Source organism: Mustela erminea, chromosome 4 (assembly GCF_009829155.1).
Source record: "Mustela erminea isolate mMusErm1 chromosome 4, mMusErm1.Pri, whole genome shotgun sequence".
NCBI classification, from domain to species: Eukaryota; Metazoa; Chordata; class Mammalia; order Carnivora; family Mustelidae; genus Mustela; species Mustela erminea.
This window is the reverse complement of record NC_045617.1, coordinates 137,131,671-137,155,858: the sequence shown is the minus strand read 5'-3', so window position 1 is coordinate 137,155,858 and position 24,188 is coordinate 137,131,671. Positions and strand designations below refer to the sequence as shown.

Below are 24,188 nucleotides of genomic sequence, written 5' to 3'. Positions count from 1 at the left end.
TGTTCTGGGTTTGGGAGGGCCAGAGGACACTTCTCCCTGCCTTGACAAGAGAGGGGACTGTGGGAGTTTTTGTAGCAGGAGCTGGTGGCATTCTCTCTGGTGGATGAAACAAAGAGCTGTTTCTCCTTTAGACTCTGTGCCAAATGAAACTGCTTGTGGTTCTTGGCACGGGCCACACCTCTCTAGGTCAGCTGTTGCTTACCTAGCGTTGGCTCCAGTTTGGGAGGGCGGAGAGGGTGAAGGAAGAGGGGTGATGAGAACGGGAGGAAGTTAGGAATTTTCCTGGAGGACCACAGGGTGGGGCGGGGCACCATCCTTTTTACTGCTTTCCTCAGTGGTTCCTCCCTGTCTTCTTCGGTTTCTTTCAGCCTTGTGTCATGGGGTTAAAAAGTAAGCGGACAGTTAGTGGCCAGGTGAGGTGACAGTTCTCACCTCACTCCTGGGAGCTGGTTTTCCTGTAGGGCAATCACAGGGGGAAGCTGGAGAAAGTCATCCAAGAAGAGTATTGGAAAAATTTTTCCAGAAACTTGTCCTGACTGAGCAGAACTCCAAACAGAATATCACAGTGGGGCTTAGTGTTCAGACCTCAAGATCACACCTGCAACGTAGGCACGACTGTGTTGTTTACCAAGAGCTTGTGCACACACTCACCGGGGACCACACACACACACCAGCCTCTGCCCGCCCCGTCCCTGCAGTTAGCAAGAGCCGCCTACCCTTTGTAGTTCTGGCATCTCTCTCCTCCACCTGCCCTCTGCACTAATGCCCTGGAGGTTTGTGAGGGAGGCGGCGAGGAGGAGGAGGAGGAGGAGGAGGAGGAGGAGGAGGAGGAGGAGGAGAAGAGCTTTGGACAGTTCACTTCCGCCTAGGAGAAGGCTGTGCTCACTGCCATGGCCAGCCTCTGTCCCCCGCCTCCCATTTCTCCCCTTTCGGTTTGGTTCCTTCGCTCTGTTAGTCATTCTCATTGAGTCGTGAAATCAGTCTGAACACTCCTAATTACAGACCAGCTACTGAGCTTAATTGCTGAGCAAGTCCTATGGCGGCTGCCCTCTTCGAGCTTACTGTGATCATGTGGGGGAGACAAATACTAAACTAAACACGTCTGTATTGTGTTCTCTTGGTCTTAAAGAGTACCTCTCAGCTCCCCTGAGCTGCCCCACCGAGGACGAGGTAACATGGGTTGGCCTCTGAGCTCCAGAGCCGGGTTAGGATTACTCTGACACGTGGGGTTCTTGTTCCCTTAGTGGAACAAGAGGGCTGGGCTGCCGCGGAGGGGCCTGAGCTTTTGCCCCACTCACTAGTTCTGTGATGCCGGGGGCCTCGCTAGGTTTGCATTTGCTTCCCTATCGTCAGACGGTGGTGATCCTATTACATGCCCTACCCTGCTGTATGCTCGCGAATGAGAGAGTGACTTAAGAAATCTGGAGTTCTGTACTGAGTATTTTTGATAGCATCGTTCCCAAGGACGCAGCCAGGCACTGCCTGTTCAAATCAACACAGCACTGCAGGGCCGAACTCTGCTCTGCCCGGACTGGGAAGCTGAAACGAACTGAACGGGACTGCCCCTCAGCCCCTGTCCGTTGCAGGCACCAGTCATTTTGTGGTAGTTGGGAAGGCTCTTGTTAGAGCTAGTCTTGGACTTGTACTAGACTTTCCATGTGGTTTCCCTCTAAACTGCAAGCCTCTTGAGGCCCGTGTCTTGTTCCCTTTCCCTGACCCCTAGCATATCTAGTACAGCTCGCTCCTCGTGCGTGTTTTCTCCCCAAACCATGCCAGCCTGCCCTTCTGTGGACTTGCACTCATCTTTGCCAGGCATGTCCTCTCCCTGCTGCAGCGCTCTGTCTCTGAAGTTCAGCTCAAGCAGCCCCTCCTCCAGGAAGCTCTCCCGGCTCTCTGCCTCTTTCCTGTTGCCTCAGGCTTGTTTCCTTCCTGGTACTTTGTGTTCTTTTCACCACATATAATACGTTGGTTGAGGCCCGTGATCTCCTTGAGGGTAGAGATCGGGTCTCTACTCTCTTTTCCTTTCCCTCAGAAGCCAAAACACATCCCAGCCGGCTCGGTCTCGCTATGGATATGCGCTGGAGTACATGAATGCCCACCTCAGTGTTAAGACTTCCGTGGTGACATGTAATGGAATCATCTGGAGCTAGCTTGCTTAGAGACCTTTTTTCTAGGGTACAGGGTGAGGCTCAGGACCCAGCAGGCTCAGGGCTGGCTAGATCTGGGACGAGACTAAAGAGCCTGGCTCTTAGACACCTCACTTTAACCTATGCCGTGCGTCTGCTGTGTTCTCTCCCTCTGCTGTCCAGATTACTCTGGCAGAAGATGCCTTACTGTAAGACCCTGGGCTGCTTTGTCGTGGGTGCAGCCTCTGGAGACAGTTTCTTGGTTCCCGTTTGTCAGACTGTGAGAAAGAGGCTGTGGTCCCGCTGGGCTCTGGCACGGTCCGGTCATCGTTAGCCATGGGAATGGAGGGCTCACGTGGCCATGTCAGGCTGGTGAGGAGGGACGTTGTTACGGGGTCCGCTCTGAACGGAAAGGCCACTCTGAAAAGCTTTCCACTCCATTTAGCAAATCTGTTAGCTGGATACGTACCCTGCAAAGGTGCCAGGAGGGGCATCAGGCGCCTCCTGCCTTGAACGAAGTCTGAGTGGCTTTCTCGTCACCCCTCATTTCTGGCTTCTGTCAACCAGCTGAAGGGTGGAACAGCCAGTCCTTTCAGATGGGGCGGGCAGAGTGGGAATAACCCACTGGAGCTTTGGCAAACCCTGTCTTCTTTGGCTAGGTGTCTGTGAACATTATCAAGTCTAATTTATTCTGGAACTCTGCAGAAAATCAGCTTCACCCAGCTCCTTCCCATGACCTGAGGCAAGTGGGAGGGCTGGGTGAGGAGTGGCTGGCAGCAGGGTTTTATTTGCCTCTGACTGCTTGGGAGGGTGTCTGGTCCCCGCGGGGTATCCTGCATTCTGGGTCTGTAGACAGAGCTGGGCCGCGGCCAGACGTGGCGGCAGTTGGGTGAAACTACATAACATTAGTGGGGGCATGTGGCCGCTAGGGCCGACTGATTTCAAGATCACAGGGCAGGCACATGTAGCCCTGAGGAATGTGGGAGCTAGATGAGAGCTAGCGAGCCGTCTGGTTCCACACTCCCCTCCCCAGCACTCCGGTCAGGGAGGTGAGGGGTCCAGCGCTCCAGGGGCTATACGAGGTCACCGCAGAGAACCGAGCAGCCTCCTGGCTGAAGTGTACTTCCCCAAGCTACTGCCTCGTCCTCCAACCCTGCCCCGACTGTTTTCCCATGCTTCAGGTTCCTTCATTTGGATAAAACATTGTCCACGTGTCCCCCTGTTGATGCTTTGTGGTTGGGTAGGGTGGCACTCTGTCCTTATCTGTAACATGGGAAGGATGGGGGCGGCAGTAACCACCTTACAGAACTGGTAGGATTAGGTGCAGGAAGATCCGTGCCGGGCGCAGAGTGAGGTCTCAGTAAACATTACATGTTATTGTGTCACCGGTGATAACTGTTTAACTGTATGTTCTTCTCAGAGAGTTGGCATTGTTATTCTCAGTCTCCTTAAAGATGAAATGTCTTAGAGAAGGCTGCTTCCCGAGATGAGGATTTTAGGAGATTACAGACCCATTACATGTTCTTGAAATCATGCCTTTTGAACGAGGCTTCTTAAAGTTTAACGTGCAAAGGAATCCACTGGTGCCTTTGTTAAAATGCAGATTCTGGTTTAGTTCTGTGGTAAGGGGCTGAGGTTCTTGAATTTCTCATGTGCCCCCCGGTGCTGAGGTCCTTGGGGACCTCAGTTTGAGTAGCAAGGATTTAGGGAACATAGATGTCACCTAGTACAGGGCTTAACCCTGACTGCCAAAGAAATGCAAAGGCATTAGGTAGGCCTTCCAGGAAAGGTGTTTATTTAAAGAGAATTTGCTCAGTGGGTAGGTAAACTTTCCTCTGAACTTCATGTCTGGAACACATACACAATGCCGGGAACTCCAGTGGCCATGTTGGAACATGAGGCAACCACAAGGATGGAAACCATGAGGAGGATGGTGGGGCGGAAAAACGGAGTTGCGGCACATTTGATGATGTCACTAGCTTTTCCTTGCTTAGCTCCAGACTTCCTTTATAGAAACAAGCAGTTGTTTTGGCCACTATTTGGGTTTCCTGTTATGTGAAGGCTGCTGAATGCAGTGCTGATGCTACTAGAGTAGATGCAGTTCAGCAGCTTAGCCACAGGTTCCTAAGCATCTTTCTGAGAACCTTTGTGGCATTTGCTGGTCAATGTAGGGGCGAGGGCTGGGTTGAGAGCTAGAAGCCTGGGGTTCTCAGCTAGGCTATGCCACTCCCTAGCTGCATGATCCTGTTCTTTTAAGCCTCTGTCTCCTTGTCTGTAAAATGGGAATGGGAGCTGAAAGTGTCCAGTATGGTGCGGGATGCAGAACTAACGGCAGCTGGTGTTGGGGGGGATGGGTCTCAGGGTGATGGTGTGAGGACACAAAGGTCAGCCCGGCAGCAGTGACCAGTACTGATGTGCGCAGTGAGGGGCGGGAGGCAGGGGTGCACCATCTGGGCCTTCCTTCAGGGTTGCCCACCTGGGTGTGCCGAGGGCAATAGAGTGCGGCTGCTTCTGCTGTAACTGGAAGGGGTTGGACTGAGTGCCCTTGTCCCCATCAATGTTCTGCCCCTGTGACTTTGTTCAGAGGAAGGGGTGGAACCCAAACCGCTCTCTAATGGGAGTTGAGAAACGTGCCTTCTTCCCTGCACCGGCTCAGGAGCTCAGAGCTGGGGCCTGGGAGGTGGCTCCAGGCTCCGGCAACATCTCGACTCCCCTCATTGGTTTAATGCTGAAACCCAAATGCTGCTCTCCGGCTACTGGCTCCCAGCCATTCGAATGGACCAGTGGCCAGCCCTCAGCGCCTGCTCTCTCCTGTTGACAGTGGCCTACAGCGAAAGATTTGCAACCACAGCAGAACGGTCCACACCTTTTCTGTCCAAATCAAAGACCTTTTCTGTTTTGCTTCAGATTTCTCTCTACAGCCGTCCAAACCCAAAGTCATCTCTCTTTGTCCTTCCCCGTCTTTCCCACTTGAATGACTTACGTTCTGCACCTGTACTGTTTTCACTCATGCAGAGCTAGCTGGTTCCTGGAGGGCAAAACCATGTCTTTACAATGAACTGAAACTATCAAGAGTCGTGGTTACCTCCCAGCCTGAGGACTGGGGGCTGGGATAGGTGATGGGCAGAGGCCTGAAATAGGAACCTCTCTCTGCTTGGCCCCATGGGGCTCCGTTTATCTGACCCGCTGCTAGATGGCCTGAAAAATGCCCACATTTCCTTATTGTGGTCTGTCCCTAGATTTTCAATTTTGATATAATTGAAATAGGTTTGTCTGAGTAAACACATTACACACAGTTACGTTTCCTGGTTCAGGAAGACTAAAGGTAACCAGTACCGTATGTACTTTCAAATGCTCCCCCCTTCCCTTTTTTTTTTTTTTAAAGTTTTATTTAAGTCATTTCTACACCCAACGTGGAGCTTGAACTCAGACCCTGAGATCACGGGTCACATGCTCTACCCACTGTGCTGCCAGGAGCCTCCATAACTGGGGTTTTGAACAGAAGAGGTCTGTGTGCGTGTCAGTGGGGCAGGAGGGTATGCGGCACACAGCGACAGCCCCAAGTTCCCGTCCTCGGAAGCAGCTGTCACCTCCACATCAGTGTGGGGCTGTACGTGCTTTTCTAGGAAGAAGGGAGGCCAACGTAGGGGTTTATCTTGCCTACTTTGGGGCCGACAGAACCAAGTCAGTGAGACTGAATTGAAAACCCTGAAGTGTTAACTGGCAGCAATAGTCTCTTGGGCGCCGGGTGGGTGGGTGTTCTGCGGTGGGGTGAGCCGGGGGCTGCTGGGGATGACCATAAGCATTTTAATGGTAACTTGGAAAACTGTCCCCCTACCCCGCAATAAGGCAGCACAGAATGTGAACAAAGCCAGCCTCCAGGCTGGTGATGGTTTTGCTGTTTTAACCATGGGACCGGCATCCTATGTATGTAGAGCCAGCGTCCTGGCTGGGGCTTATCCTTCTGTGAGGCTCAGGGCCGAACGAAGGCAAAAAGCCCCAGCTTCTGCACACGCACTGCCCACTGGGATGCTGGGATAAAGGCTCCTTACCCAGCTTCTATTCATGGGGGGCACTTTCCGAGATAATAGGCTTTGCCAACGTGTGATAGGCTTTTTTTCTGCTTAGCTGAAGAAATTCACCCTCTTTTGGGAGGGGGTGCTGAGAAATCACAGGCTTCATAAAGACAGCCTCCCAGGGACCTCGAAACCCCCCATGAATGAGGTGTCAGTGACAGCCATCCCACTCCGGGTTGGTAATTAAGGAACAGACTGAATCTTCTCCCTCCCTTCCAGTCTGTCTGTTGTTTTCGTTTTTCTTTTTTTAGTAAAAGAACAATGGCAGTGATGTCACCACGCAGGAGACCGAGCCTTGGAGATGGCGAGGCTCGGTCCTGACCTGCTGCAGAGGCGGGGAGAGGCCGGCCTGTGGGATTCCAGCTCCTATACCCTGCATTGTAACTGGTTTGTCCAAGCTAGAAGAGAATCCGTTAAACTGTGCTTTCATGGTTTATTCTTCCTGTCTTTTCTGCAAACAAATGCATTAATTCACTTCTAAAAAGGCTCTTTGCCTTCATCTGGGGTGTTGCCGCATGGAAATATGATCATGGCCTTTTATGCTGAAATAAGGAACATTTAAAAAAAATTAATGGCACAGGGGGTGCCTGGGTGGCTCAGTGGGTTAAAGCCTCTGCCTTCGGCTCAGGTCATGATCCCAGGGTTCCGGGATCGAGCCCTGCATCGGGCTCTCTGCTCGGCGGGGAGCCCGCTTCCCTTCCTCTCTCTCTCTGCCTGCCTCTCTGCCTACTTGTCTATCAAATAAATTAAAAAAAAAAATTAATGGCACACAGTGAGCAGACCCCTCCCCTTTTACCAAACAATAGGGACAGATTGCACGTCCATGACTGATTCAGTGTCAGATGTGCTCTTCTCTTCCTGCCCTCGCCACAGCCCCAGGTGGGACCCGTGCCGTGCCAGCGCCTGGCTCAATGTGAGTTCCTGTGCAGGAAGTCATAAAAACGGCCCGACTGCCATATGGTTGGTGGGTGAGGGTGCCCCTGGTGGGAGCCGCACACGGGCTTGGAGAGACCTGGATGTCTTTCCTGACCCGTGGTCTTCCCATGTTAGGAGATGACATGATCACTTAAGACAGGCGACTGGCAGAGGTGGACGGCAGCTGAGAGTCCGAGAGAGCGGCGGGAGGCAGCACGGGTGTTGACTTAACAGCGAGGTTAAGAGCGAGGCTTTAGAGCCAGACCCGGTTTGGAAACCACCAGGAATGTCGTAAGGAATGAATAAAATCCTCCATGAAAATGGTGTAGCGCAGCACCGGTATGTAGTCAGCATGTCCGGGAGCTGCGTGTGGTGGCATCAGTGGGAACGAAGTGCCCACACGGTCTCTGTGAGACGCTGGCCACATGTCAGGTACAGTTCTCTGTTTAGACTGTTTTGTTTTTGTGGGACTGCTCTGTCCTCCCTAGCATCCAGGGTCCCCTAAGTGAGGCCTCCAGGGACTCCTCCAGTCAAGGAAGCTTGGGCGCACAGTCCCCGAAGCCCCTTTGTTGTCCCTGAGGTGATCACCGCAGCATGGCCCCATCACCAGCCAGCCTGCTGGGCTCCAGGGCCACATAGGCCACAGGGGCCTGCTCTGGAGTCTGCTCTGGGGCTTCCCAGCAGGAGGGTGAGGTGGGGGATAGGCCACACCAGCAGCAAGGCCTGTGTGTGGGAGATTGAGGTCTCACCAGTAAGGCAGGGGGGCCGGCAGACGTCAGGCAGGAGAGGGGTGCGAGCAGGTCTGTATCTGGATAGAGGACTGCGGACCGGGAGAGGTCAAGGCAAGGGGAGCGTGGCTCTGATCATCCCGGCGAGAGGTGAGGGCCTTAATTAAAGAGCAGTGGAAGAGCGTCTAGAATTGGCAGGTGTTTATGATCAGCGGGGAGTGGAAAAGAGAAAGTGACTTCTGGATGATGACACTTCACTGGAAAAGGAAGGAAGGGGAGGAGCAGGTTTGGAGCAGAGGGGCAGGGCTTGAAAATATGAAAGCAAAAGTCTGGGACATACTGAATTTGTGGAGCTTGGGAGACACGCGTCAAGCATGCCCGCTAAAACATTTGGTGAGAGCTGACTGTATGTCAGGCAGTGTTCTAAGCACCTTATCCATGTTTTACTTCATCCTCCTAAGAGCCCTATAAAATAGGCGCCTTATACTCTGGTTTCTCTTCAGATTGCATAAATCTTTTCCCTTTTACTAAAAATAGGTGCCTTTATTCCCATTTTACAGATGTGAAAACCGAGGCACAGTGTAACTTGCCCAGCACAGTGTAAGTCACTTGCCTGACACAGCCAGGAACAGGTAGTGCCAGAATTCAACCCCCCGAGCTCCTGGGCTCCGTACCATGTTGTTTTCTTCTTTCTTTCTTTTTATTGAGGTATAGTCAACACGCAATGTTGCATTAGTTTGAGGTATGCAGCACAGTGACTGGAGAGGTCTGTGTGTTTTGCTGTGCTCACCACAAGTGTAGCTCCCCAACTGTCCCCACACAGCACCATTACAGCCATTGAGAACATTCCCTGTGGAACCCTCACGTAAAGTTGGTGGGAATGTAAAGTGGTGCAGGCACTGTGGAAAACAGTATGGAGGCTTCTCAAAAAATTAAAAAAAAAAAAGGAACCACTGCATGATCTGGTAATTTCACTGCTGGGTATCTACCCGAAGAAAATGGAAACACTAGTTCCTCACTATGTTAGGGTTCCATTTTCTCCACATTTTCCACCAAGGCTTATTTCTTGTGTTTTTGATACTAGCCATTCTGACAAAGGTGAGGTTATACCTCATTGTGGTTTGATTTTTGTTTCCTCATGATTAATGCTGTTGAGCATTTTCTCATGTGTCTCTTGGACATTGGCTGTCTTCTTTGGAAAAATGTCTATTCAGATCGTCTGCTTAATTTTTTTAAAAAATTATTTATTAGAGACCAAGCAGGGCGAGGGGGAGAGGGATAGAGAGAATCTCAAGCAGACTCCATACTGAGTGCGGAGCCTGACGCGGGGCTCTATTTCAGGGCCCTAAGATCATGACCTGAGCCAAAATTAAGAGTTGGAGGCTTAACTGATAAGCCACCCAGGCACCTCTCTCTGATTATTTTTTCCTAAGATTTTTTTTTTGGGGGGGGGGTGTTATGTAAGTTCTTTATATATTTTGGATATTAACCCCTTATTCGATTTATCATTTGCTCATATCTTCTCCCATTCAGTAGGTTGCTTTCTTTTGTTAATGTTTCTTTGCACACCAAACTTTATATTTTGGTGCAGTCCCTTGCCTGAGAAGACTTATCTATGAAAATGTTGCTAGGCTGATGTCATAGGTAACTGCCTGTGTTTTCTTCTAGGAGTTTTATGGTTTCAGGCCTTGCATTTAGGTCTTTTATCCATTATTGAGTTTATTATTGTGTAGGATATATAAGAAAGTGATCCAGTTTCATTCTTTTGCATGTAGCTGTCAACTTTCCCACCACCATTTAACCATTTACTGAAGGGACTATCTATATATTCTTATGGGTTAATTGACCATTATAAGCATGAGATTATTTCTGGCTTCTCTATTCTCTTCCATCGATCTAGATGTGTTTTTGTGGCATTACCATACTGTCTTGAATTAATTACAGCTTTGGAGTATATATTAAAATCTGGGATTGTGATACCTCCTGTTGTTCTTTCTCAAGATAGCTTTGGCTCTTTGGGATCTTTTGCAGTTAAGTTTTAGGATTATTTTTTCTAGTTCTGGAAAAATAGTACTGGCACTTTGGTAGGGATTGTTTTGGTATATATTGTTTTGAGTAGTATGGACATTTGAACTATTGTTTTAATTCACGAGCATGGTATGTCTTCTCATTTATTTGTGTCCTTTTTAATTTCTTTCATCAGTGTTTCATAGTTTTCAGAGTACATCTCTTTGATTAACTTTATTTATAGGTACTTTATTCTTTTTTGTAAAATTGTAAATGGAATTTCTTTTTACTTATTTTAGAGAGAGAACATAAGTGAGCGGGAGCAGAGGAGCAGAGGGAGAGAGAGTGTTTCTGGAGCAGACTTCACACTGAGCATGGAGGCTAATGCAGGGCTCAATCCCATGACCCTGAAATCATGACCTGAGCAGAAATCAAAAGTTGGACACTTAACTGAGCCATCCAGGTGCCCCAGTGGAATAGCTTTTCAAAATTTCTGCCGCTTTATTATTAGTGCATAGAAAGGCAACAAATTTCTGTATATTAACTTTGTATCCTATAATTTTACTGAATTCATTTATTATTTCTAATAATTTTTAGTAGAGTCTTTAGGATTTTCTGTGTATAGTATATAATCTGCAAATGGTTTTATTTCTTCCTTACTAATTTGGATACCTTTTATTTCTTATCTGATTGCTGTGGCTTGGACTTCTAGTACTGTGTTGAATAAAAGTGGTGAAAGTGAGCATCCTTGTTCCTGATCTTAGAGGAAAAGCTCTCTGTTTCTCACCATTGCTGTTTCTCACCATGGTGTTAGCTGTGGGTTTTCATATATGGCCTTTATTGTATTGAAGTATGTTCTCTCTAAATGCACTTTGTTGAGAGCTTTTATCATGAATGGATGTTGAATTTTGTCAGATGCTTTTTGTGCATCAATTGAGATGATCGTATCATTTTTACCCTTTCTGGTGTTAATGTGGTGTATTGTGTTGATTGACTTAGAAATATTGAACCATGCTCGTATCCCCAGAATAAATCTCACTTGATCATGGTGAATGATTTTTCCATGTATTGTGGAGTGTGGTTTGTTAATATTTTGTTTAGGATTTTTACGTCTATGTTCATCAGGGAAATTGGCCTATAGTTTTGTTTTTTAAACAGTGTCTTTTGTTTTGGTACCAGGGTGATGCTGGCCTTGTAGAATGTATATGGAAGCATTCCTTCCTCTTCTGCTTTTTTTTCCCCCCTTTCCATTTTTAAGTAGGCTCCATGCCCAACATGGAGCCCAATAAGGGGCTGAACTCACGACCCTGAGATCAAGAGTCAGATATTCAACTGACTGAGTCACCCATGTGCCCCTCCTTCCTTTTTTTTTTTTTTTTTCTGTTTTTTGGAATAGAGAATAAATATACTTTAAATGTTTTGTAGAATTCACTTGTGAATCCATCTGGTCCCAGACTTTTGTTTGATTGGAGGTTTTTGATTACAGTTTAATTTTGTTACTACTAATTGTTCTATTAAGATTTCCTATTTCTTCCTAATTTGGTTTTGGAAGGTTGTATAATTCTAAGAATTTACCCATTTCTTCTAGTTTGCCTAGTTTGTTGGAATACCATGTTTTGTAGTAGTTTCTTATAATCCTTTGTATTTGTGTAGTTCTCTTTTAATTTCTGATTTATATGGGTCCTCTCTCTTCTTGATGAGTCTGGCTAAAGATTAATCAATCTTGTTTATCTTTCCAAAGAACCAGCTCTTGATCTCCTTGATCTTTCCTATTTATTTTAGTCTTTATTTCTGCTCTGATCTTATTTCATACCTTCCTTCCTTCTTAGTTTTGTTCTTTTTCTCATTTCTTTTAGGTGTATAGTTAAATTTTTTTTTTTTAAAGATTTTATTTGTTTATTTGACAGAGAGAGAGATCACAAGTAGGCAGAGAGAGAGAGGAGGAAGCAGGCTCCCCGCTGAGCAGAGAGCCCAATGCGGGGCTCGATCCCAGGACCCTGAGATCATGACCTGAGCCGAAGGCAGTGGCTTAACCCACTGAGCCACCCAGGCGCCCCTAGTTAAATATTTTTGTTTCTTGATGTAAGCCTATATTGCTATGAATTTCCCTCTTAGACCTGCTTTCACTGTATCCCAAAGGTCTAGAACTGTTGTTTTCATTTTCATTGTCTCCATGTATTTTATTTCCTCTTTCATTTCTTCATTGACCCATTGGTTATTTAGTACTATGTTGTTTAGCCTCAATGTTTGTGTTTTTTCCCAGATTTTTGTTTTTGTAATAGATTTCTAGTTTCATACTGTTGTGGTCAGAAAAGAGGCATGATATGATTTCAATCTTCTTAAACTTATTGGGACTTGTTTTGTGGTCTATATGTGATCCATCCTGGAGAATGTTCCACGTGCACTTGAAAAAAAAAGTGTATTGTTTTTCAATGGAATGATCTCCATAGGAAGTCCATCTGGTCTCATGTGTTCAAAGACACCTTTCCCTTATTGATTCCTATCTGGATAGATCTATTGATGTCAGTGAGGTGTTAAAGTCTTCCACTATTATCGCATTACTGTCCATTTCTTCCTTTATGTTCGTTAATACTTGTTTTATGTATTTAGGTGTTCCTGTGTTGGGTACATAGATGTTCACAATTATATCACCACTTTCTGGATTGATCCTTTTATTTTTATATAATGCCCTTGTCTCATTACAGCCTTTATTTTAAAGTCTATTTTGTCTGATGGAAGTATTGCCTGACTTCCTCCTCACCGCCCTCTTCCATGTGTGTGGAATGTCTTTTTCCATCCCTTTGCTTTCAGTCTGTGTGTGTCTTTAGATCTGTTGTCTCTTGTAGGCAGCACACAGATTGGCGATTTCTCCATCTGTTCAGCCAGTCTGTGTCTTGATTGGAGTATGTAGACCATTTACATTTAAAATAATTCTTGATAGGTATGTATTTATTGCCATTTTGTTGTCTGTTAGATGTTTTCATAGTTCTCCCTGTTTCTTCTCTTGCTCTCTTGTGATTGACGGCCTTCTTACTATGTTACTTAGCTTTCTTTGGATTTATTTTTTGTGTATCTATTATAGGTGTTTGGTGTTTGATTCCATGAGGTTCATATAAACCTCACATATAGGTAACATATAGTCCTACTTCATCCTGAATATATGTCAGTTGGTGGTCACTTAAGTTTGAATATATTCTAAAAGAGCTGTATTTTTAATCCCTCTTCATTTTATTTGTATATTTTACATTCTTAAAAATTTTGTGATTACCCTAAAATTTTTTAGTTAATTGCTGTTAATATTTTTTTTAACCTTTATACTAGTTTTCTTTTTTTCCCCTTCATACTAGTTTTATAAGTGATTGCTTTACTACCTTTCCTGTATGTTTGCTTTTACCCATGAAATTTTTTCCTTTCATATTTTTCTTTTAATTATGGCCTTTTCTTTTCCGCTTGAGAGGTTCCTTTAAGATTTCTCATAAGGCTGGTTTAGTGATGATGAACTCTTCCAACTTTTTTTGTGTGTGTGTGGGGGAGGGTGGGGAAAGGCTCTCTCCTTCAATTCTAAATCATAATCTTGCTGTGTAGAGTATTCTTGGTTGTAATTTTTTTTCTTTTAGCAGTTTGAATATGTCATGCCTCTGACTGCTGGCCTGCAAAGTTTCTTTCTGCTGAAAAAATCAGCAAATAGTCTTATAGAGTTTCCTTTGTGTGTAACTTGTTACATCTCTCTTAAATTTCTCTATCTTTAATCTTTGACCTTTTAATTATCATGTGTGGTGTTGACCTGTTTGTGTTTTGGAATCCTCTCTGGTTCCTGAATCTGGAGGTCCATTTCCTTCTCCAGTTAGGGAAGTTTTCAGCTATCACTCCTTCAAGTTTTCTGCCCCTCTCTCTTCTCTCCTTCTGCGGCCCTATAAGGCCAATGTTTGTTTGCTGGACATATTGTTCAAGAGATCCTTTAGCCTATCTTCATTTTTAAAATTCTATTTAATTTTGCTGTAGAGTTTGTGTGCTCTTTATTACCCTGTTTTCCAGATTGCGGATCTGTTGTGCATCCTTTAATCTACTGTTGATTCCCTCTAGTGTATTTTTCATTTCAGTTATTGTATTCTTCAACTCTGGTTCTTTTTCATGTTTTCTTTCTCCTTGTTGAAAGTCTCAATTTATTCACTCTTCTTCCTAGGCCTGTGAGCATCTTAATGACCATTACTTCAAACTTTTTATCAGGTACATTGATTATCTTCATTTCCTTTTCTTTTTCTGAGGTTTTATCTTGTTTTGTTTGGAGCATATGCCTCTGTCTTCTCATTTTGCTTGACTTTGTGTTTGTCTATATGAATTAGTGGGAGCAGCTACTTCTAAATTTGAAGGAATAGTTTTGTGTATGGTCATCCCCTATGTAGAATGTGTGCGCCTCGTGACTTTGGCTGGCTAGAGCTGTGGTTAGCATGGACTGGGGACGGCAGGGGGTGGCGGGGGGGCGTCCCAGGACAGTGGTTGAGTTGCTGTGGTGGAATGGCCTGAGCTGAAGTGGGCATGGGCTGGGGTGTCCCTTGGTGTTCCATGCAGAGGGTACCCTGATGAGGCAGCTGGAGCCAAGGTGGGCACAGACCAGGGGGTGCTGGAGTGCTCCCTGTAGAGGGTACCCTGGTGAGTAGCTGTGGCTGCAGTGCGATGTGGGCTGGAGGGTCCCAGAATGCTTTGCATGGGAAGAGGGTGGCCTAGTCAAGGCAGGTGAAACCCTGGGGTCCTCAGGGGCTCCCTACAGGGTGTGACCTGGTGGGGCAGGAGGTCCCAGGGTGTCCTGCTACGGGGCAGCACCTTATGTTCCTAACATCTGTGCTACACTGCTGCTTTGTGACATTTGGAAACCCAGGCCAGAAGCTCAGGGTAGATCTGAGCTGTATAGATATGTGGTTCGTCTGAGGCCAGCGGAGTGCTAAGGACCTGTAGGGAGCCAGTTAGAGAGTGTTTCTGGTGCCAAACCTGTCCTTTCAATCAGTGGCCAGGTGTGAGCACATCACTGATGCAGCCCCAAAGTTGGTGTAGTAGAGGAAAGACAGCAGGCCCCCTGCCATCTCCCAGGTGGTTTGCAGGGACGAAGGAGAGGCAGGACAGCACAGGGCAGTCTGATTGATACCAGCTTCGGGATGAACCCCCCAAGGGCACATGGGGGAGGGGGCAGGTTGCACCACCAGCAGGACCTCCAAGAGGCCAACCTAAGGCAAGGAGTGGGGGCAGGCATGTGTGTCAGACTTGCAGGTGGTCTGAAGGAGAGAAATCCAAACTGTTCTCCAAGAGACTGCCCTGGCAGGACTTGTTTAAAGCTTACTCTTTCCTAAGGGCTTATTGTCTTAAAATTCAGATAAGCCCAAGTTGTAGAAAGCTGCTGTGCTAGTTGATAGCATAGGACATCTGTGTTCCCATTTGCCAGATGAGAAAGTTGAGGCCTAGAGTGAGTGAGTGAGAGACTTGGCCACATTGCTCAGTTATGTGTTGTGAGACAGCCACCACTTGTCTGAGGATGACGAACCAGATCTAATGCCACAGACAGTGGCAGCCTCTACCTATGGGGAATGTGTAGCCATAACCTTTGTTTACTTCAGAGAGGGCTCCCTCAGGATGGTCAGTTTCCTTCGCTCTTGCAGGGCAGAGCCTATTAGGGTGATACCAAAGCTTTTTTTTTTTTTTTTTTTTTAATAGAGGTCTCTCACTCCCTTGGGTAACTGTAGTGTGGTTTTGCCAATGAGATGTATTCAAGTCAGAGAGCTCTGGGGTGAGAATGGGGGGCAAAGCTCTCAGCCTGAACCCTAAAAACCTGTCACTGCTGGCTGTCTCTGATGTTGAGACTCTTGCTACGGGGCCCATCTGCCAGCACAGGGGAGAGCGTGCACACCCCCTGGCACCGTGCTGCTGAAGGCCAACAACCCCCATGGGGGCTTTGTGGCCTCTGCTTATAGAGAAATAAGCAGTGCATGCGGCCACTCGGCTCTTCTGAGCCTGGAAACTCCCAGGCGAGGGAAAAGTAGTTCCCTTCGTTCTTTGACGTCCTCGCTACTCAGCAGCAGGATTCCTGGGCCAGCAGCATCAGATGTCCTGAGAGCTAGCTAGACATGCAGAAATCTCAGGCCCACGCAGACTTCCCGGGTTGACATCTGTGCTTTGAGACCTCCAGCGCGATTCCTAGGAGTGGTGCGTGGCGGCAGGACTGCGGTAGGCTCCTCTTCTGCTGCCGGGCCCAACACACGATATCCAGTAACCCCACCCACCTAAAATGCAGCCAGCAAGCACTGAAGGCCCTCTCGCTCCCCCCAGAACCTTTGAAAAGACAAATGACGACCGGAAAGTTAAGTGATAAAGCTCTGAGCTTTACAAATACGTAAGACTTCTCCTGAAGATAAAGGTAAGTACGTACTCAAAAACCAGGTAGTTTGGGGCTTTTGCTTTGGGGCAGTGACACCCCCTTGCTGCTTCACAGAGCTGATATCGGACATTACAGAGATGACTCTGAGGGATTTAACAAGTTAATTTATATTCCTTATTCACGATTATTCAAGAATAGACAGTTGGGCGCTGTATCTTTCAAAGTCGAAGAACTCAAATTTCTGTGCGTTCAGCCTCCGCCCACCCCCCCACCGCCACCGGGTACCAGCCCATGCAGGAGGTGGTTTTCTGTCTCCATAACTCTTACTGTTTGCTGATGGACTGACCTGCCTTCCTCACAAACCCTGTCCTCAGCCAAACTATCTTCAATGGTGGACAAAACACACAGGAGTCAAGAAATGGTTTTTTTTTAGACTTTTTTTTTTTTTTTTGGATTTGTTTTTAAAGAAACTGCATACATCATCAGAGACAAACAATAATTTAAATACCATGCAGTTTCTGTATGTACAAAACCTAGGCCATAGAGATCCAGTTTAGTTTGTATTCTGTTTACATGGTCTTCCTCATACAGCCATCATCTGTTAAATTCGAACACAGGAGAGCGCTCCTATACAAAGACAAACTATGTACAGACACCCGGGAAGCAACTGGAAAAAGCAACTAGTTTGGGGATTGACAGACAGATGGGAAGAAAAAGTCATTTAAGGTGACCTCCACCCACCGCCGTGCACAGGGAGAGCCTGACATCCCATTCATTGAAGCACACACCACGATATTCATTCGGCAAATATAAATACACGTTCATAAGCGGGAGAAAAATAAACTCAGGTTTTTATCACATCTACCATCACATTGTTTGGTTTCTCTAATTTGACATAAAGGCTAAAGTTTTAAAAGTTTTACAGGGCTTTGAGGGCCTTTGGAGAGGAAAAGATCAGCAATTTTGAAAGAGCAAGTAGGCCGATGGCAGTCCCTTCCGTCACAGATGGTGGGGGTGGGTAGGGGCAATGTCCGATTTCGAGAGGGAAACCTTTAGATTTGAGAGATTTCACGTTTCCTCTCATGCTAATCCAAATGACAAAAGGCTCCATTGGGGACGTATATGCACAAGACCTTTGAGAACTGCAGCTTTTTAAGAAAAGGGATGCATTTAAAACCATCCAGCCTATCTCACTTTTTTTTTTTTTTTTTTGTAATATCTTCCAGTTGTCCTAACGCTACGGCAGAAGAGAAATTTGGATAGATTTCTGTAAAGACCTCAAGATTTCATGGCAGGAAAGAGACAGCAGATGCCCCATCCTGTGGCCCACTGAGGTGGCCGAGCCCCCTAAACTGGGCTTGAAGTAGCCCATGTTGATGGTGGCGGGCGAGATCTCAGGGGTGTGGAAGGTTCACCCCTAATTCCCGCAACTAACTTCTCAAAGAGGGTGCTCTGCAGGAATGGAAGTGGAAATTGTGTTCCCTGTCTTCCGTGCTCAACGTGGACTGCAACAGGAGGGCACTTTGGGCAGGATACCTGGGCTGCTGGCTGGCCACAGGGGAATCGATTTGGGCGTCACGCTCCTTGGGCCTCAGAGGCCCAAGAACGGAAGCCAGCAGAGAAGCCGCTGGCCTTCGAAGGAGGAGTCCAGGCAAGGAGTTCCCTTAGGACTCGCTCCTGGGCCCGGCGAAGGCCTGACCAGCACACCAGGGCCCTGGGAGCCGCACGAGGCCAGCTGGGAGTTACAGGAAGCTCGGACTCGAATCCTGGCAAGGCAGGCACTTCTGCCTGGAACAATGCCTGCTATCAAGAAGTCAAACGAAAGAGCCCAAAAGACATCTTTCGTCATACCATTTGCACATTCAATCGTCAGTAAGCCTTTCGGGAAGGCTGTGTTTACAGCCACACTAAAATCCCGACCGTGTTTTCCCTGAACGATACCTTCCCACGGCAGTTAACTACTCAGACTCAACATTCAAAGAGAAAAGCATCTAGTGATGGTGCCCCTCGTGGGGCAGGGCAGTGGCGTGCTCACTCCAAGTGCTACGAGGAAAGTGGACAGTGGGCACCGCCTCAAGAACTGCCCTGAGCTCCCCCCCAAAATAGGCCCAGCTCCTGGCTTCAATGCCCAGCTGTTGGAGCCATGAATGCCTGCTGGAAGCGAAATGAATGGCCTCCCGGAGGGGTGTGGGTCCCCAGAGTAACGCTTCCCACACGTTTTGGGGGTGGGAACTGGGTAACTCCTTTTTTGTGAAGGCCAATCTGGCAACTAACTCTTGGGCACATGTGGAGGGGAGCGAGCCATTACCTGGAGAAATGGCGGTAAGTGGGAGACCACTCCAGAAGGCCAGGCAGAGCTGTGGGGCCGAGGGCCCTACGAGGTCTGTCAGGAAGTTAAACAGAAGAAGCTGCAATGGGCCTCGTTAAGATAGTTGTTGGGGCTTGGGGGCTGTCCTTCCTCACTGCACATCCTATCTTCGGTGTCCCTCTGTCAAAAGAGCACTGCCTTCTGTGGTCCCAAGCGCATGGGACAGTGAGAGCTACACCTCCAATCAGCCTTACCAGCACCATGAGGGAGAGGAAGGGGTCTCTCCAGAGTGGAGCGGGAAGGTACAGCGTGGGCAGGCGTGGCTGGTGTTGGTGCGGTTCTGCCATGTGCCAAACCCTGAAGCTCTTCTGCAGAAACTCGTCAGTGCAAAGAAAGGAGACTAGAAGGCCATCGAATGGTTCTGGAGGACCCATCCATCTGTGGCCGGATGCCAGTCCTGCAAGCCGGGGCTCTGGCTGGCATGCACGGGTCCTAGACTCGGAGGCTCTTCACTATGTCCAGGCCACACAGTCCCCGGCCCCAGGGTGCACAGAGAAAATGAGGAACACCAGCCAAGCAGTCTCGTACCCCAGCCTTTCTGTCCTCAACAGGGTCCTTACCCTCGGACGCACGAGTACCATAGGAGCACCACAGCGGTGGCCATGTGCGTCAGATCACCCGCGACATTGGGCTTTTTTGACACTGATGGGTCAGTTCACTTGAACTGAGCAGATGACCGCTTTCCCCTTCTAAACCAGAGCTCCCTAGAAGGCAGCTCAGCTTAGTCTGCGGGGACAGGCTAGGCGCTCCGTGGCGGCCTTCCACACCTGGGGCACACACACTCTGGGGACCGACGGTCAACCACAGACTCCCCCAGAAAAGCATCTTCCCTTTTGTTCTCTGTCTGGATGATGGCTGAAGAGAGAGAAGGGACGGGGGCCACTGAGGCTAGTGCTCCCCCGCAGCGGCCCCCGAGCCGGACGCCACGCCTAGAGCCAGTGTATCTGGCCAAGTCTAGAAGGTCCACCTGACCGTTTGCTTTGCACAGTCCGTTCCAGGCCAAACCCACTGCCTTGGCTTTCTTTGGACCCAGGTGACACACACTCCAGGGGACGAGGTTCGCTGGGGCCTAAACAAGCCTCAAGGAGGCTGGCCCGCCGGGCCCGGTTGGAGAGGCCGTCTTCCGTCTGGCCTGCTGGGGACCTCGGTATCCGCGGTCGCGCCAGTGGCTCTGACCGCCAAGCGGTGACCATCGCATTTTCGCAAAGAGAATCCTGATCACGTTTCCTTTTATTTTTCTTCTTCTTTTTTAAAAAAAGGCAGTTCAGAAGATTTACATCATAATGGGGAAGTGAATAAATACCAGCACTTATGGTTCTTATAAATTTATGTTTTGAAGACAGCATAGCACTCAGGAGGAATTTGACTGTTAAGGTCGGTGAAACCTGGGAAAACAAATAATTAGATCAAGACTGAGAGGCTATTAAAGGAGCCAGATTCCCTGGTCTGAGCTTCCCATCCTCAGATGCCCCATTGCTCGCAAGTGCTGGGTTGAATCTGGTTAAACCTCCACCCGAGGGCACATGCCTGCAGCACTCCTCCAGCCCTTGGGGCCCATGGGGTTCACCTTTGATTCTGAGTGGTTTACTCCAGAGCTCCTGGGGGTCCCACTGGGTGGCCCTGCTGGCCCGCAGCTGGGTGGAGTGGCCAACCTGTGTCCCCGAGTCCACGCACTATAGAGCTGGTACATTCTGTTTCTCTAAAATGGTCACCTGGGCACTGTTCGGTATGAGTCATAAGAACGGAGTTGATGACTCTGTCACTGTCACTAACTAGCCACATGGCTTTTTTTTTTTTTTTTTTTTTTTTAAGATTTTATTTATTTTTCAGAGACAGAGGGAGAGAGCGCGAGCGAGCACAGGCAGACAGAGAGGCAGGCAGAGGCAGAGGGAGAAGCAGGCTCCCCGCCGAGCAAGGAGCCCGATGTGGGACTCGATCCCAGGACCCCGGGATCATGACCTGAGCCGAAGGCAGCTGCTCAACCAACTGAGCCACCCAGGCGTCCCAGCCACATGGCCTTTTATCAGCCCCTTGAATCTCTCTGTGCTTGTTTCCCCAAAGGTGGACAGGGGGACATGGAATCACGGGAGCGAACCCACCTTGGAAGTGCCATGGGGATTTGGCATTGTTGCCCAGGTTTGCCTATAAACTGTCAGTGGTCTTTTCTTCTCAGCTCCAGTTTCCATAAAGACCCGTCTGGCATTACTGGTGGCCCTAGCACTTAAGATCTTGAATCAGGTCTTTCGTTTGGATAATTTAAAATCTAGACTTTTCCGAAGGTTCCACTTAACCTGGGCTGTCGTGCTCCATCCCGAGCTTCAGAACCGCAGGGGAACTTCATGCTGACCTTCCACCCCACCCCCCCACACCTGCGCCCCCTCCTGCGGCCCAGCGGCAGATGGGGGGGGGAGTTTCAGTCTGGAAGCAAGTATTACAGCGTGAGCTGGAAAAGCGGATCAAGGACCCCTCGATACACTAACCTTGTTAAATGTCTACTCAATTCATGAACTTCCATTTCAGTGCTTTTAAATTCATTGAGCTCCTTTCGAATGGCAGCCTGGAATGGAGAGGGGCCCGTGAGTATGCAGCAGAGGCAGACGGAAAGGGGTTCGTCTTTACTTTCTCTTTTCTTGGACAAAGCCATAAGACACAAAGTATGGAAAATGAACTCTTCACTGGGACGGGAAAAAAAATCCCCCAGAACCTACTAAGTATCCCCCTCTCGCTAAATGTAAATGACAAATGGTGAGATCTGGCATACTGCCCAAACAGTCTTCCGCTCTCCACGAGCACCGCCACGTAGGCCGCACAGATCTGCCCCCCACGCCCGGGGTCTTGAGGGCACATTTAAATGTTAACCTCTCATCTTCCTTAGGTAAACACTTTGAGCTCACCACAAGCACGGGATGGATCTTTCTAGAAGGTGTGGGTCACATTCCTCAAATCAAGGGAATAGGTGATCGCCCCACTTTGATTCCAAAGCACTCACTCGTTTACAGCTGTGTTGACTGAGGACATCTGTGCCATGGCCAAGGTCATGGGCTGTGTGTGAACGGCCACCTCCTTCCAGCACTGCCCACAGAGAGGAGCTGTGGCCGAGGGGAGGGCATCAGACGGCCAGGAGTGGTGAGGACTGAGTGGGACAGAAGGTCCCTGGCATCACTTCCTCCCCGGGGGCTGAAATTCTTTAGGTGGGGTCAGCCGGGCTCCCCCAAGAGAAGGCGGGTGCCCCATGTGCCTGTTTATCAGCCTCGGGGCACCACTTCCTATTCCTCTGCTGAAGCAGCCTGTGCGGAAGTAGAGGGTTCCCTCTCTGCCTGCTCCGCACAGTTTCGGCACGTGCGTGGGGTCATGCTGTCCTGTCCCCTGAATTCTGCTGATCCCCCTCATCCTTGGTCAGCAAGCACACTGCGGTGCGAGGGTGAACCAAAGGGCAAGGTCCCTTCCTCCATTCCTGTTTACATGACACAACTACCTGGGGACTGGGTCTTTGGGTCTGTGTGTGTCTAGTGGATGGTGGGTCCAGTCCTTGGGGTCCCCCACCACAGCTGCCTGCACAGGGAAGAGAGGGGTGCTACGTTTAAAAGGAAGGCAGAGGCTGCCATTCACCAGGACCTGTGCAGGAGACCTGCCACATGGGAAACCCTTCTGGAAAGTCTGCCTCGGGCCCCACCATTCCCACCCAAGTGTAGCAGCTTGCCTGCATTCATGCTCCCTGCGATCTGTCCGAGGCCAGAGTGTTGCTGCGGAGGATCTCGCCACTTATAAAAGTGGGCCTCGCTTTCTTATAAAAGCCACTGGCCCTGGGACTTCATGGGACGAAGGCAGGACTCTTCAAGAGAGGCCCCCGGTGTCTCTTGCACATTGGATGTAGTCATTAATTTAGACTTTTTTTTTTTAAATGCCCTTAGCTCTCCAGTCCCTTAGGATGACTGGACTAGAGTCACAAAGGGTTACGAAGCAGAGGTTCATTGTGATACGTGGTCCAGCGGACAGGTAAGAATGAGGTGTCCCTCCCGGAGGGGCCTGCACCCACCATCCCAAGATCAAGACCTGAAGATGCCTAACCGACTGAGCCACCCAGGCACCCCAAGAATGATGCCGCTATTTCCTATAAAACAAACTCAACGTCAGGTTACTCTTTGTTTTCCAAATGGATGAGGGGGCAGCGCAGTGAGGCAGGTTTTGCCGTCTGTGATCTGTCCCGTTTCTACTGTGCGGTTGTAATAACGGCAGACACAGTGAGCTGGTCTCTTTTTGGCTGTGTGAGCCTTGGCGGGTGCCGAGGACAGGGTCCCCTTCCCAGAAGGTCTGCGCTGAGTGTGGGGCCCCGCACTCGTGGACCGTTGTGTGCCCGCATGGGCGCTACTCTGCTCCTCTGGGCCCAGCCTCCCAGGCTGCCTTGCCTCTGGCCGCCCTGTCACGTGCTGTTACGGGACTGTCTTGTGCCTTCCCCGTGGCAGGGCGAGGCAGCTCAGTGAGCGCTCCGCTCCGCAGAGAGCCTGGAGCCCTGGGGGAAAGGAGCTGGGGAAGCAGCGCCTTCCGCAGGACCCGCGGCCACTCCGCACTCCCCTAGGGACCCCGGGACCTCGGCTCCGCTGCTGCTCTCACTGCGGGCTCTTGGCAGCAGGCGGGAAAGCCCACGCAGGGCAAACTGAGGCACGAGGACCCAGCACCCCACCCCTCGCTCTCTGCTTACTTTGTCGGCGGCGGTGAGGCGGGTCCACGGCTTGTCGGCCCTGCGGTCGTAGTCCTGAGCGTCTGCCACCTCCACGTAGTCGCTGAAACGGATGAGGATCTTTCTTTCTCGAAGTTCTTCCACTGTGGGTCTTTGGCTGAGCTGCAGGGAAGGAGAGATGGGCCCCGTCAGCCAGAGGAGCTTAGACGGCCTGGCCTGTGACTTTCCAGGGGACGGGGAGAGGCCACCAGCACCTCCCCTGGCAAGTGAGGGACGGGCCGCGGCTAGGGACCTAGGGCTTCAGACGCCTGGGCCTTTCCCAGGACCCTGAGAGAGACGAGCCTGGTTTTCCCTGGTGGCACCTGCCTACCGGCTGATCCGGACAGACAGCCAGACAGTCCCTTAGCGACACCACAGCGCCTCTTACAAGCCACTTGGCCGCCTGCGTGGGTGCGTGTCTTCCCACACCTGTGTCCCTTCTCCCAGCAGGTGACATCTTACCCCACACTCTTGTCCCATTTTGGTTTTGTAAGTGCACGACCATGTGTCAGATTGAGTGCGCTCTGCAGGCTGAGTCTGTAAATCAGTTTGCACGTGTGTGCATGTGTGTGTGAGACACAGAGGGTGTACATGCAAACACCACGCAGATTCAGGGGTGTTCAGGCACCACTGAGGAGGTCCGAGGGGACCCTGCTCCCCGAGAAGTTCACGTTGAAAAGCCGGTCCCCACATGCAGAGCGAGGCTCGGTTTGTGCTAGGGAAGCCGGGGGCCAGGCCCATGGGATGGGTCTGCAGGGCTGGGCTGCACCACGCAGAAGACCTTCTCCCTGGCCCCGTGGCTGGCACCCTCCCTCTGTACTTGCACAGCACCAGGCTGACCTTTCTATTCTCATTCCCTGCCACTAAGTTGACTTCTTCTGGAGGGA

The 24,188-nt window shown here is 49.4% G+C and overlaps 1 protein-coding gene across 10 annotated transcripts in view; it reads right to left on the bottom strand.

Annotated features, from left to right (window-relative positions):
* Nucleotides 1-17,410: 17,410 nt before the first annotated feature.
* Nucleotides 17,411-24,188, bottom strand: part of PHACTR1 (phosphatase and actin regulator 1) — a 553,820-nt gene continuing 547,042 nt past the window's right edge. For all 10 annotated transcript variants that reach the window (XM_032341117.1, XM_032341122.1, XM_032341119.1 and 7 more), the window contains 3 exons: nt 23,284-23,424; nt 21,065-21,141; nt 17,411-19,969 (listed from right to left, as the gene is read on the bottom strand). In XM_032341117.1, the coding sequence (XP_032197008.1) occupies nt 19,954-19,969; nt 21,065-21,141; nt 23,284-23,424 (234 nt within the window). In that variant the 3' untranslated portion in view covers nt 17,411-19,953. The remainder of the gene's footprint in view (nt 19,970-21,064; nt 21,142-23,283; nt 23,425-24,188) is intronic.